This window comes from Ascaphus truei, chromosome 3 (assembly GCF_040206685.1).
Source record: "Ascaphus truei isolate aAscTru1 chromosome 3, aAscTru1.hap1, whole genome shotgun sequence".
In the NCBI taxonomy this organism is placed as follows: Eukaryota; Metazoa; Chordata; class Amphibia; order Anura; family Ascaphidae; genus Ascaphus; species Ascaphus truei.
Window position 1 is genome coordinate 412,086,160 of NC_134485.1, and position 15,664 is coordinate 412,101,823.

At 42.5% G+C, this 15,664-nt stretch overlaps 1 protein-coding gene across 2 annotated transcripts in view; it reads left to right on the top strand.

Annotated features, from left to right (window-relative positions):
- PAK1 (p21 (RAC1) activated kinase 1) overlaps positions 1–15,664 on the top strand; it is a 93,164-nt gene that overhangs the window by 52,682 nt on the left and 24,818 nt on the right. For both annotated transcript variants that reach the window (XM_075592640.1, XM_075592641.1), the window contains 4 exons: positions 499–536; positions 2,892–3,008; positions 4,283–4,460; positions 5,817–5,880. In XM_075592640.1, the coding sequence (XP_075448755.1) occupies positions 499–536; positions 2,892–3,008; positions 4,283–4,460; positions 5,817–5,880 (397 nt within the window). The remainder of the gene's footprint in view (positions 1–498; positions 537–2,891; positions 3,009–4,282; positions 4,461–5,816; positions 5,881–15,664) is intronic.

Below are 15,664 nucleotides of genomic sequence, written 5' to 3' on the forward strand. Positions count from 1 at the left end.
GCTGATTTTTTTGCTCCTGCGATTGGCAAACACTTTTGAGTCCCATGGGGTCCGTGTCCGTTCTCTCCTGCTTGGCGAGACGCGGTCCAGGCGATTTGAAATTCTGCGTTCAGAAGATGCGCTTTTTTTTTAGATTTGACTGGCAGGTCGAGAGAAGATATTGGGCGTCTACTGGGAAGAGTTAAACAGGTAGTGGGGCATTGCAGGACAATGGTTTTAGGGTGTGGGCAGGAGATGGTCCCAGGCAGAGCTCAGATGAGCATGTGTGGCTGTGCGTATATACATACACGATGTATTGATCTGCGTGTCATAGATATGTGTATTATAAAATGTGTTTGTGTACACTGGTGAGACGTGCCTTTTCCTCGCTTAACAATAAACTATGATTTGTTTGTCTCCAGCAGCGTAGGATAGTTTTGGCAAATGAATGATTATATTTTGGCAGGAAATTATTGATGCTTTCAACATGTTTCTATCTTCTATTTTCTTTTCTTCTAGAGAACTCCCTAGACGTTTATAATTCCGCAGTCACAACGGTAAGTTTGCCATGTTTTATTTTCCCACTTTACTTTAGTCTTTTGACTACTTCACCGAGCACAACGGTGGTTCCATCTCTGAAACCAGTGAAGGGGATTGCGTTTGGCAGATTCATCTATTGACGTCATGCAGGTATTGGCATGCTCGGGGCTTGATCCCGTCTCTGCCAGAGTGGGGGCCCTGTAACGTGTTACCGCTCATTTTGGGAGCCAAATGGTTACGGGAACAGGGTTTTAAGGCAGTGGCAGTGTATTATTTTTTTTTTTTTCTAAAGCCTGTTCTCTCTAAGTGGCTACAAAAAGAAACTACTGTCAAAGAAACTTGGCAGCCCAAGGATTGTGCCTGTTTGTAGTTTAGTTGTGGCATGGTATTTCGGGGTCTTCCAGCCTTCTGCCCTAGTGTCCTATAATGTGCAGGAATCTGAGAACCACATAACCAAAAAGGTGACCGTGTCAGAGATGTTTATTTTTTTCCAGTTTATTTCTTATACCTGGCATTTCCTCTGTCTGAATTTGCTCAAATTGTAGTTCCAAATTAAGTTCCACTAATGTGAATTCACTGGTTTCCTTTTTTTTTTTGAAGGATCTATTCAGTTGTCAAGATCAGTCCCCTTTTTACACAAAATATAATTTGTAGTGACTTCAGCACTCACCTGGTCAGGGGATCCCGGTTGAGTTTGCACGGTTCCTGTCTCACTGCCTAGTCACCGCCAGCAGTAATTCATGAAAGAGCCCGTTCCCATGGCTGGTTTCTGTCTTGACGTTTGCTGGAATGTCCAGGGTGCTGCCTTCAGGCTTCAGGGCAATGTGATGGGTAGTGTGGCATCAGGAATGGATGGGGGAGGTCCTGATTGGGATCTCTGCTCGCTGACCAGCAATAAGGCCTAGTTGTTGGGCAACAACCAAAAGTCACCAGGGTGGGACATGGCCCCACCGTCATGTGGCACTCGAGGGGTAGATGACCCTGTCAACATCTGAAATTATTTTTGAGATCTCCATTTTCTTAAATAGAAGAAGTCCTTAATTGTATATTATGTAGCACATCGCAGAGATTAGGGAAGTCTTAATACAGGAGAATGTAATACAAAATGGGCAGAAGTGTAGCAAGTATAAAGAACGTACATTAGTTGGCAAAAGTGTGCGGGCAGCGGGTTGTGTGTTCATTTTACAGAGCTGTGGAAATGTTAGAAACAGGAGCTTGTAGCAGGAAGCGACAGCCGAGTGCTTTCAGGTGATGGAGGACAGTGGCGATAACATGACAGATAACCGGTTTACATGGCGTGTATGAGTTGGTCATCTTTGATATAGCTTTATATACAGCAGCATGTTCATTTCCAGAGGATTGTGGGTGTCCAGCACAAGAGCTGCTCCTACGATAACTGGGTTTTAGCCTGACATATGCTTGTAATTTAAGTGTAACATCCGCTGCTTTCTTTTGCTGAATGTGTTTCACGAAGACTCTTTTCAGCCAATTTAAATACATCAGCTAATGACACATTTATGAGTAGTTACTTACAAACAAGCCAGTTAATATTACTTGGCTTGTATAGACCAGTTTAGATTGTCAGGCAGCTGTAAGCCTATTGGTAGTTTTGTAGTTTTGTAGTGTTAGAGCAGTAAAATCTGTGTTTTATAGCTTTTTATAAAACTTTTTATTGGATACAGTAACGGGGTTAAATGTAGTGTATTCTAATCATCTTCCAATAACGGTATAATTAAAGTAGCACAATACAGACTGTATCTTTCTTTGGGAGGAATAGTACAACGAGGAAGGGCAGATTGGGCAACACTGTACTGTATAGGGAAAGACCCACTAAATGAAGGAATACAGCCATCTATTGATGAGAAACCGTCTGCATCGTAAACCTGCCTAAAGCATTGTGTCCAATGGTCGTAGTGCAAGTGGATATATTATACATGTTACATATTCAATATGCACAGTAGTATTCGGTGGGATTACAATGAGCCTGTTTGCCATGTTGATGGGTAGTATAAAACAATGAATTTGCAGAAAGGGGAGTTTTTTTTGTGTTAAAGAGCCTGCAGAGTTTTTCTAACAGGTCCGCCTGTTTACTGCTGGGGAACGCCTAAAATGTGTAGTGTAATTCAGAGCCGGGGATACTAAGCTGTTAAGACACAATCATTGTTTAGCTAATTATAAAAAGGTTACATATCAGGGGTGGCCAACCCCTGTTCTAAGGGCTACCAACAGGTCAGGTTTTCAGAATATCCCTGCTTCAGCACAAGTGGCTGTCAGTGCAATATTCTTTTTTTTTTTTTTTAAACGTGTTTGATGAACATGTACAACCTAAACCTGTTGGTTCTACCATATCTATATATCTGTTCAAAATGTAGAATGCAAGATCTGTATCGGAGACCCCAGCGGTGCCTCCCGTGTCAGAAGATGAAGATGACGAAGATGAGGCAGCCCCACCACCTGTCGTTGCCCCGCGTCCCGAGCACACAAAATCGGTGCGTATGAAGGCTCTTCATCTCCTGCAGAGCAAAGGGGCAGCTGGGGGGTAGAGCAGAATAAAGCGTTTCAGACGCAGGCGTTTACGTCTGTGATCTGTATGAGAGGGCAAGGTGAGCGGTACAGTCCTGGTCCGCTGTACGTTTGTAGTGCAGACACCAAAGCAATGTCTCACTTTTGACTAAATAGATGTACAGGGCACAAACCCTTTAGAAATCAAAAGTACCAATTAAGTGTAGTAGTGTGCATCATTTTGTGCCAAGTAGGCTAAATGAGCAGACTAAGTGGCCTATCAGGAGTCAGTCTTTATTTGGATATAAACCATAATTAGCAGTCTGCAGCCGCTCCATCCTCACTATATAAACCTATTTCATGCCGTTTCCTATTGCATTTAAAAAAAAACAAAGCTTCGTCTTCACCACTTTTTTTTTTTATTTTTTTTAAACCTACTATTCGGTCAGGGATCAGCAAGGCCATCGTGCCCCCACCTCCACCCTCGCTTTAATGACATACTTATAGTTACCTCTTGGTAAAGCCTGTAAACCCAGTGTTATTGTAACATGGCAGAATTCAGTACAGTATAGGGGTCTCTCAGCCCACGCCTTGGGACACCCCAGCCAGACCAGATCGCAGGAATAATCGGATGATTTCCGAAGCTCACATCATTGCACTTTTATTTATGCTGGTTATCCCTAAAATGCGGACTTGCTGGGGTGTCCCGGAGAGAGGGCGTGAAAAGCACGGAGATATTGAAAGCTCTTCCGTTGCAGAGGAGACCCCCAAGGGGTCTATAGATCAAGGCAAAAGTAATTAGATTATTTGTTTTTTTGGGGGGGGAGGAGGAATGGAGGAGAAATAGTACAGATATCCAAGGAAAGAAAATAATTTTGCTTCCAGTGGGATGTTTCCTTTGATGCGTATGGTGCAGGTTCTTTTTGCCCCAGAACTTTACCACACTTGGTACATATGCCGGGTTTCCAGTAAGCGCCAATACAGGGTGTTCCACCTCCAGCCGCCACTGAGTGACGTGAATCTCCCCCATAGACACTTTATAAATATACCATATGTACCATGACCCTCCTATATACCTACAAAGTCTCATCCTTTCCTTTTGGTAGCTCTATGATATTGCCCTACAGTCATTAAAGAACACACGTATACCCCTCTGCCACCCATTCACCAACCCTGCTGATAACTCGCCTTTATTGTAGCCGTCTGTATACTTGTATTTGGTTTTCAAGCCATTGATTGGTGCTGTCCTTCCGTGTCCCAGATATACACGCGCTCCGTTATTGAGCCTCTGCCCCCTGCTCCCACTAAGGACGTGGCAACGTCGCCAATCTCCACACCTTCTGAAAACAGCACAACGCCCGCAGAGGCAGCGGCAAAGAACACAGAGAAGACGAAGAAAAAGGCAAAGATGTCAGATGAGGAGATCCTGGAGAAATTGAGTATGTATCACTGTGTGTGTGTATGTGTGTGTCGATCGTTTAACCCCTTGAGTGCCCCCCATCACGTAGCTACCTCTGCAGTGGGGGGAAGGAGTGGCTCAGTGACTGAACAATGACACTGATTTTGAATCAGGGGAGCCTGGTCCAAACCTCAGTGTCTGCCCCTTGTGACCTTGGGCAAGTCACTTTATCTCCCTGTGCCTACAGCTCCCTGGATAAGAGCACTATATAAAATAAATAAATGTCTGGCACTCCCATGTCTACCCATGGAGACTGTGATGGCAGATATAATAGATTTGTTCAAAAAACGTTGGACATCTTTTCAGAAAGGGAAGGTATACAGGGATATACCAAATAAGTAAACATGGGAAGGATGTTGATCCAGGAAGAAATTTGATTGCCAATTCTTAGTCAGGAAGGAATTTATTTTTCCCCTTATGAGATATTATTGGATGATATGTCACTGGGGTTTGTGTTTGCCTTCCTCTGGATCAATATACTGTAAGTATGGATATAGGATAAAGTATCTGTTGTCTAAATGTAGCATAGGTTGAACTTGATAAACGTACGTATTTTTTCAACCTCATCAACTATGTAACTCCAGGGGCCCCATTTATGTACTAGCTACGTCATGGGCTTTCTGCTCGTTTTCTCAGGGTTTGAGCACTGAATGCGATCTGGCCGGGAAACCCCTCTTCTGTTTACCTCAACAGTAACAGTGAGATCTTTCAAGGGTTTCTTCCGTATCATGCAAAGCAGATCTTCTTCTTTCCATCATTATGGAGAACCACTTGACCATCTATTTGCTTAATGTAGGGCTGACCACTTTCACCCAGCTATAAAATATGGATTTATTGCATGCATATGTTTAATTCTCTCCGGAACCCTGTTTCCTGGAGCAAAACTGGCTTTCTTATCACGCGGAGATCTGGTTCTGAAGAAACTTGTCCACAATTTTCTTGCCCACTGGGAAATCCAAATAGCTGCCTGCATCATCTCCAGCGAGCCAATCGGGGAGGGGCGTGTCACAATGTCACACTTCACTCTCATTAACAAGCTTCCCATGTTTTGCACTAGTGCGTCCCTGGTGAAATTCTCCATAACTAAAGGGGTTCCTGGTGATAAAACAGGGTTGCTCTTTCCTTGGTTAGGCTCTTTGGTGTTTCTCTCTGCCTCTCTCTCCGCCTCTCTCTCCGCCTCTCTCTCTCCGCCTCTCTCTCCGCCTCTCTCATTTCTGCTTTAAGGAGCTACACAGAATGAAATATCAATTATATTGAATAAAATATTCTTACTCTATTGAAGTTTATAAATCAGCAATGGGACTTTCTTTCATGTCACACAAACTTTCTTGTACAGGAAGCATAGTGAGCGTGGGAGACCCAAAGAAGAAATATACCCGGTTTGAAAAGATTGGACAGGGGTAAGTACATTGTTCAATCATCCTGTAAAGCTGTGTTTTCCATAACCTCCCCTCGTGGCCACAAGTGTTCTGAAGCCACCCAACTATTTGTATATGTAAAAAACAAAAAAGTGCATTCAACTGGATGCAAGTGCATTGGTTATTCCCAAAACCTGGCACGGCCTGGAGGAAACATTGGAGGAGAACACTGCTATAAAGTGTACGTACCGAATCTCTGCTGGTACAGTATCACAGCATATACAGAAATAAACATTCGCAGCACACATCCCTTTAAATCCTCGCTGCTTTTTAAAGCCTGTACGTCATATATAGTTGTTTCTGATTGCTCGCCACATTTGGCCAATAGATGTAACTAGAGAATCTCTAAGAAGAAATCGGGCAAGTGTCCATTATTTTGAATTGCGCACTTGATGCAGAATGTTTAATTAAGCGGTAACCAATGCTTAGTTATATATTATTATATTTATATAATGTTTTACCAGGAAGTAATACATTGAGAGTTACCTCTCGTTTTCAAGTATCTCCTGGGCATAGAGTTATGATGACAAATAATACATGGTTACAAATACATAGTTACATTAAGTGAGCAGGGTTATACATTATATACAAGACATTTCATGCACAGTAAGAGATAATATGTTATAGGCGTATGTAACAGTTACAGGCCAAATTAAAATGTGAGAGATATATGGATTGCAGGCTTTTAAGTAGCATTACATTAAAGAGAGATGGGTATTTTATAATATGAGTGTTGTATAGTTTTTTGCTTTCTCCACCACCACCAGATTCTTAGTGGTAAATCAGAAGCAAGTTCCTTGTTGACCAAGACCTCTTATTGTACAAACTCGAGTAATTGGGCTATCAGGCTGTGAACTATCTGCTGGTTCTGTCTCATTTATTAGTGGGGTTAAGTCTGTGTCAGTCACCAGCTGCTACTCTAGTTACTTTTTTCTGTTTTAGACGTGTGTGTGTGTGTGTTATACATTCATATTTTTACCCCATAGTAATTTGCAACCCCCCCCCCCAAGTGTGAATGATAAATAGAGCCCATAAATATATAATATAGTGTGGTCATGATTCCCAGTCTAAACAAACTTTGCCGGCTAATCATAAGATCCCCTACTGAGTTTTATTACTACACAGCTGCCTTCCAAGTCTGTCTTATCTCACTCTACATGTAGTTACTGATGGTTAGTCACTGGGAAAGCGGCTGCAATGGGAAGCGTGCACTCAAACTATCCCCTCGGCTGCATCTTATAATGCACTAGAGCTGCCTGCCACAACTGACCTCTTCACACCCAGCGCCACTGTGGCTCATAGCCAACTCCAGATCAGCTGTGTGACCATGATAGATGGTGTATTAGAACAGCGGTGGCCAAATGCAGTCCTCAAGACCCCCCCCCCCCCTTCCCCTTCTCAACAGGTCAGGTTTTAAGGATATCCTTGCTTCAGCACAGGTAGCTCGATCAGTGGCTCAGTATTCCACTTAGTCACTGATTGAGCCACCTGTGCTGAAGCAGGGATATCCTTAAACCTGACCTGTTGAGAAGGGGATGGGGGGGCTGGAGTTGGCCACCCCTGTAATAAGAGGACGATCTGAAGACAGACTGGATAATTATCGCACTCTTGTTCTAGTGAGTTTGCAGGTGTGCCCAATGCTAACACACTTGTTGGTTGTGTGTGATGTGTTCCCCTGCTGCCCGCACACTACAGTCCTCCATAATCTACTGTTCATTAGCATTTTTTTTTTAAATTTTTTTAAAGGGCTCATTATTGTAAAAAGCAGCTTTACCAGTTAAAATACGGCTTATATTTATGTGTTTTTTTTGCCTGATTATCAAGAAATTCGAAACCTTTTGAACAATAGCTGAACCCTCTGGGGACTTCATTTTAAAAGGTGAATACAAGTCCCCCCCCCCCCCCTTTTTTTTTAATTTATTTTTTTAAACCTGAAACGTTTACATTTTGTAGAAAAATAGCAAACAAAAGATGGCCAAGTAGTGGTAGTCTGCACACAATTGCACTGAAACCTCTGAATATAAGGCTCTGTAAAGCAGGTAATGCTGGGAGTGAAGGATTTGTTCGGCCTCATTGTTGTGTAATATAAAGAGATGGCAGATGAAAGCAAGAATTCCCTGCAGGGCATGTAATGGTGACAGCTGAAACCTCCGCTGCCGCCGCTTAAAGATGCGTGGGGAAGGAAAGAAAGGAATCTCGGGTTTCAGGGAACACTTTCAGTTTTGCCCGACACCTATAATAAATCAGGGAAGTTCTCACCTTACAATTGTCAGTAAACGTAGATTATTTCCCCCCCCCCCCCCTGCCTTTGTTCCGTACATAATTATGTGGGTTTTTTTCTACTTTGCCTTGGGGCTTTTATCTCCTTTTTTTTTGTTTTTATCTTGGTCATGATTTTTATTTTTGCAGGAGTTTGGGGTAATGAAATGAAGTGTTGCTTCCAAGAATACCCTATGTTTCCCTTTTAACCAGGATGAGAAGTAGGGGGTCCCCACACCTGTTTTTTTTTTTTAAACATTGCGGCTTCCTGTTGGCACGCATCAACGTGTTTCAGCTCTGGGGACGCACTGCTTCTCATTTTTGGTTTAAAAAAAACAAAAAACAAAAAAACAAATGGAGGGTGGAATAAAAACAAAATGGTGACTGCTGCTTTAAAATTGGGGTTTTGTTTTTTAACCTAGTAACCCACAGTGCTCAGCTCACAGGGCCTTATTATACACATTGCAATGTTTTGTTGGCTGTTGTGGTAGCAGAGAGTCAAAAGGGTAGTCCCACGTAGAGTCAAAACTTTTTTAATATATTTTTTAACAACTTGTAATTGACTTGGGAATATTTAATTACCCCTAAACTAACTATTTGGACCAGGGTTAGGAGGATTTAGACATATTGTGGAGGAGCGCCATCCACCAGGAAATACACACGTGTCAATCCCGGACTTAAAATTGGACTGAGGTTGTGAGGTTAGGGGTTGGTAGATACTATAGATGCCAATTGCTTCAGGTATCACCTCGCAGAGGACTAAGGAGTTGATGAGGTCACAGAGTGTAGAAAAGAGAGATCCCAGAACAGTCCCTCAGTACAGAACAGAGCAACAGGGGATGAAGACATATTGGCAAGAGAGATGGAAGAGGTATGAAGAGAACCAGCATAGGGCTTAATTACAGATACCGAGGACAAGAGCGTGGTCAACAGTGCTGAAAGCCGCAAGTAGATGAAGTAGAATATGGAGGGAGAAATGACCTTGAGATTTATCTTCATGGAGATCATTAACTATCTGGTATGGACGATTTCAGTCAAGTGAGCTGTACCAAAACCCGGTTGTAGCGCGTCTCGGTGGGCATGGGGATTGATGACGTTTAGCAGGCGGAAGAAGATGCGACGTTTAAGCAGTTTGGAGACAAATGGCAGGTTCGGGACCCCATAGTAGTTAGTAAAATAATTGGGTGTCACTGAGACTGATCACTGAATAAAGGTCGGGCTATTAAATGTGGATATGGTGTTAATGGTCAGCACAAGTAATCCAGGATGAATTGGGAGATATATAAAGATGGAGATATACAAGTGTATAAATATATTGCAAACAGCGTAAAATAAATTAAATAGCAGACCTTTGCCCTTCGTTAAAACTCCAATGCCTATTTCAAAGTGTTCCAAAATAACACATTTTTTCCCTATATCCTTTCCGAGCGCCGACTAAAGCAAGCAGGAGCTTCAAAACCACTGGGTTCATACTTGATCAATATCAGTAAAGCAATTTGTTTATGTAGGTTATGGGCTTTCAAGCACACAACCGCTTTATTCAGAGAATGGAAGCGCCTGTGTTATAATTAGCCACCTGAATGTGCAATGTGCTAAAAGTAATAAATAGGTCACAAGATGTTGACAGCTGAGTTAAATAAAACAAAAACCTTAGGTTTATTTGACAGTACATTACCCAATGAGGGATGTGTTGCCTGAGTAGTATGTCATGCAATGGGCTCCCACAGGTGTGCTCTGGCCCATACCGGAGGTGCACCGGTTCTGATCCAGCAGTGGTGTGGGAGAAGAAGCCGCACGCTGTAGAGCGTGAACGGAGAAGGAAAGAGACATCAAAAGTAACACTGAAGCAGCGTGCTTTGGGGGCTCGATGAATGGAAGTCGAACACGGCTCTTTTATTGTATCAAAAATACAAAATGTTTATTAATCCATAAACTATCAACGTTGGGACCAAAACATTGATAGTTTATGGATGAATAAATATTTTTGATATGACATGAGTGCTGTTTGTTTGTTCTATTTTTTCGATGTACCTTAATTATGAATTGAGCTGCATCCCAGGGGGCAGTTTTTGTAAGCACTCCTCTGTACCCCTTTTTTACTTTGATAAATAGTAGTGCTACTGATGAGCTGGGATATAGAGCCAGGTTTAGTAGGAACTATCCGGACCGTTTTAAACACATTGTGGGTTATTAAGATGAAACTGCTATAGTTTAGATCGGAGCACTATCTACTCCTGTTGAATTCAGTTGAAACTCATTGAATAGGAGTTTTCATGCCATAGTGCCCTGATCGGCACTATCACACTTTAATAAATAACCTTCTTTAAATTTGTGGAGGCAGAGTGCAATTCCCAAGGTTATAGCTGAGGGGTAACTAGCTGGGGGATTATGAGGTTTGGGGAGATATTATTATTATTATTATTATTATTATTATTATTATGTACAATATGGTGTGCTCATTTGTATATCACTCACTGAAATAATTGTCTACACTGTATGGTGTGACAATAGCAGTGAACAAAAAAAAAAGTTTGCTAGAGGACCCCATGAGCACATCCGTATGTCTTCCACAGATCTATCTGTGCTGTAATGATGATGTGTAACTTGATAAGATGTGGCTTTAAACATTATATTGCGTCTTTTATTTATATGAACTGGTAAGCAGAAATAAAATGGTTCAACCAGGAACTAATAAATTGTTTTGAAGGCCTCTGAGGCCTTATCAGATTCTGCTTGCTGTATAAAATAAACAAGCGTCACAGTGCATTGTACTGTATGCTGAGAGATTACAGGGAAAGGCAGATATGTGGTCCTGTCTGAGACCAGCGTGCTCATACGTGGTATTTTTATTTGCGGTTATGCAATAAAATGCATGCATTTTTGTGGGGTTTTTTTGAACCGGGGATACTGGGAAGAAATGGAAAGCGTCACACACCTGTAGCAAGCCATTTTAAACCTGTAGTTTTATTGCTAAAGTTCAGTCTCAGTTGGAAAAGTCGGTCTGCAGTACTGTAATATTGCCTCGGCAATGAACAGTGCCTGGGCGCCTTAAATGTAGCACCTGTGCTATGCACCACACGGACTGACCAGTCCGTCACCGGCAACAACTCGATTCTTACTTGGTAGGATGGCTGCCCACGGGGATTTGCAGGTCCGTTCTCACCACACATCTCTGTGTGGATCGAAGGGGAATGGGACAATATCTGAGTGTTTATTTTGTTCACTCTTCATTTGAACAAATCCCCGATTGATCTCATTTCGTATGGCATTTTAGAAGTATTGGGTAGTCTGACTTTCACAGTTTTACATAGTCTGTTCATTATTGGTAATATTGTTATGATGCAAACTTGGGGCCATAGTCTATATTATCCAAAGAGGCATCGGCGGCAGTTTGCAAGAAATAAATGGGAAAACGTCCACCTCCTGTTAACGTTATATAGAGGGAAGAGATGTTGGAAGCAGCCCTGAATGTTTTTTTTACTCTTCACCCTGTGTTCTATTAACTTTGAAGGCTGTTTAACAGCTGGGTCACCTAATTGAGATATTTATTTATCGCCATTTGTCACGTAGGGCACTGGTGCTTAACTCCAGTCCTAAAGCCTCTCAACAGGTCAGGTTTCAGGATATCCCAGCTTCAGCACAGGTTATGCTGTCGAAGACTGAGCCTCTGATTGAGCCACCTTTGCTGAAGCTAGGATATCCTGAAAACCTGACCTGTTGGAGGAGGCTTGAGGACTTGAGCACCTCTGCCGTACTTGACACCTATGAGCACATGATCTTTGTATGGGGCAAGAGGTAATACACACAGCTATATGGCTGATCCAATCTTCACCTCGCAAGGTCCCTCAAATGAATAATATCTCCCCTCAAACTCACATTTGTCACGTACGGCAAACCTGTGAGCACGTGACTGTTATACATGTGACGGGTTAATGCACACACACCTAACTAGCCGACTCACCTTTTACGTATGCATGGTTCCTCAAATGATTATTGCCACAGGAGACCAGTACTTTTATACCGAAACCACCGGGATCACTAGCACCAGATGGGACACGGTTGTGAATAAAATGAGGTTTATTCTGGCACGCCAGCAGACAAAACAAAGATGCACAAAACAAGATACAATACAAACTGGGGATCTGGGGAGTAGACTCTAGCCTCGCTAGGTGCAGCGGCCTGCTTCAAGAAGGCTTGCCCTGTCCGCTTCTCGTCCAAGATATCAGAGTGCTGATCACACAGCAGCCACTCTGACATGTGTCTCCAACTGGTCACAGTCAAGATCCATACTCCTCCACAGAATGTCTCTGTCTCTAATGTTCTGATCAGCAGCCCACTTATATAGCCCTCGGTGGCTATCTTTTACATGGGACAGGAGCTGCTGGCCAATCGGAGCAAGGATTGAGTTGGTGCCAAGAAAGCCAGAGGGGGTGTTCTAAGGCACTCAAGACCTCTCACTGGGTAGGAGCCCTAGAGTCAGGCCAGTACAATGCTCTTACTCGCAGATTTGCTCAGCAGCCTTTCACCTCTCCCCAGGAGTCCTGACACCTAGCTGTCCCAACCCTGGTTTTAATTCTATAATTTCTATGGCAAGCTTCAAACTAAGTGGATTGCTGAGTCTTTCTCCATAGAAATGACAGTAACAGTCGGATATCTAATTTACTTTCTTGCAAGGCTGACACCCAATGCACATTACAGTACACAGGCAACAAATCACGTAAGTCTGATGTGGCACACAATGCTGGCTTTCTAAACTCGGGGAAGGATTGTCACATAGAATAAAGAATACATGCTTTGAAATACATTCTTACAGAAATGGGTTACATTTACACATTCCCTGTTCTTCCCCAGATATTAAAGTACATTTGGCTGAAATAAGCCTTACATAGGTGGCCAAGTTAAATGGATTTAGGGGTAGCTAGCTAGGCTTCATCCCAGTTTTGTGATGCCAGCTACCCCTACCGTCACCAGTATCTACTCTCAATCCGTCACAATATAATCCGGCAGTAATTGATAGAGGCACAAATGTAGCTAAAATGCTGGTCGCCATCCATCGAACAATACTAATCCACTTCCATATTTTATGGTAGGTAATTTTGAATTCGCCTTTTTTTTTCCCCTGGACTTTTTTGTGGTTTTTATCTTATTTTTGACTTGCGCCTTTTTTCGGGAGTTGTATTGATTTACGTTTTCGTCTATTTGGTTTGCATATCTCAGTTGGCATTTTTGGGTTCTTGGTCTATTCTTCCTGCCCCCCCCCCACCCCCTCCCTCCCTTATTGTGTATTGCACAGTACATTAAAAGCCCTTCTGACAGGGAAGTCACAATAGAGGGCACTTCTCATCTGCGTTCAACATGCAGTAAGGAGCACTTGATCGGTACCAGTAAATATAATGCCCTTTGAACCAGTCGTGGGCCAGTGAGCATGCTGCATTTCATCAGAGCCGGGGAAAGGCCCTGCCTCGATTTAGCTGCATGAATGTGTGCTTTGTGCTCCCATCAGCATATGCTAAGCTCTGATGGACCTGGCAGCAGATAAGAGAACTCTGCCAGTGTCCGTCAGGCAAGCTACAGTATCTGTTCCTCTAAGTAAGTAGGTCAGAAGATGCGGCCAAAAGGAGGTCAGCATGAAGGACATGACTTTTTCCTTTGACCAATTCATTGCCTTCGCAGAGACCTCATGCCAGTTTTTATTGATGCTCACTACAGGAACGCTATTTGCGTTGTACTTAATTAGTGGAATAAGCAGGCCCTGTATTCATGTGGCATCATGTTCTTTATGCCACGTGGGTTGTACATAACATTAGCTTGTGCTCTTTCATGCCATCCTCATTGAGTCCAGTATTTTTACTTCCCTGCTGTACGCTATGTCCATAGATACCTATCATTGCACTGTAATGCAAACTGCGTGTAGACCCATAACTAAACGTTTTGGAAAACACTGGTTTGTTAAGAATTGTTCTGAAAACTCACGAGCTACAATAAAGACTGGTATTTAAAAAAAAAAAAAAAAGAGCTTAAATGTTTCAATCGTGGGAGATCACAACCGATTGGCAACTTCTCCAGTCATTTCGCCTTAAATCACCCACCTGACATTGAGTAATATGAACGTCCGTGCTCCCTTTCCCACCCTTTGGATGGCTGCAGTATGGATAAGATTGCCAGAAATGTTCTGCCAATAGTTTACCTCTGAGGTGGCTGCATGAATTCATCGGAAGTGAATTTCTTAAATGCGTTGGAACCGAATGAAACTCTATGAATAAAGCCTATTCTCTGTTTCCGCTTTAGTTTCCTTGCCATCAGAAAACTCCTTGTGGGATATTATCTTTCCTCCCCCCCCCCTCTTTTATTTTTTTTTTTAAGTTTAGAGGCTATCCAATGGGCATCAATCTTGGGTATGGAATTCACTGCTTTTCCCTACGTACCAGTGTTGCTAGTCCATCTAATAGCAGTAAACTGATTTCTCACACAACACTTGCAGTGACCTACTTAATAAGCATGTTTCTTTTTCCCTTAAAAAAAAAAAAAAAAAAAAAAAAAAAAGACACACTGACAACCATGAAATTCAACCTTTGCAAAGTTTAGATTGCATACTTTATCCTATATTTATACGTACAGTATATTGATCCAGAGGAAGGCGAACAAAAAACCCCAGTGAAATATCAGCTAATGATCTCTCATAAGGGGGAAAATAAATGATGTCCTTAATCCAAATATTGGCAATCAGATTACTCACTGGATCAACATCCTTCCCATGTATACTTATTTGATTTATCCCTGTATACCTTTCCAAAAAGATGTCCAACCTTTTTTGAACAGATATATTGTATCTGCCATCACATCACAGTCTCCATGGGTAATGAATTCCAAATGTTTACTGCCCTTACTGTAAATAGCCCTTTCCTTTGTTGCTGGTGACATCTCCTTTCCTCCAACCTTAAGGGATGACCCCGTGTCCTTTGTACTGCCCTTGGGATGAATAGTTATTTTGAAAGCTCCTTGTACTGTCCCCGAATATATTTGTATATAGTTATCATACCAAAAAAGCATTATAACCCCTCCCAATACGCATTATAACCCCTCCCCTTCAAATATGCACTATAACCCTCCCCTCCCAATATTCATTATAACCCCTCCCCCTCACAATACGCATTATAACCCCTCCCCTTCCAATATGCATTATAACCCCTCCCCCTCCCAATACGCATTATAACCCTCCCCTCCCAATATTCATTATAACCCCTCCCCCTCACAATATGCATTATAACCCCCCTCACAATATGCATTATAACCCCTCCCCCTCCAAATATGCATTATAACCCTCCCCCTCCCAATATGCATTATAACCCCTCCCCCTCCCAATATGCATTATAACCCCCCTCCCAATATGCATTATTACCCCTCCCAATATGCATTATAACCCCCCCCTCCCAATATGCATTATAACCCCCCCTCCCAATATGCATTATAAACCCCCCCCCCTCCCAATAGGCATTATAACACCCCC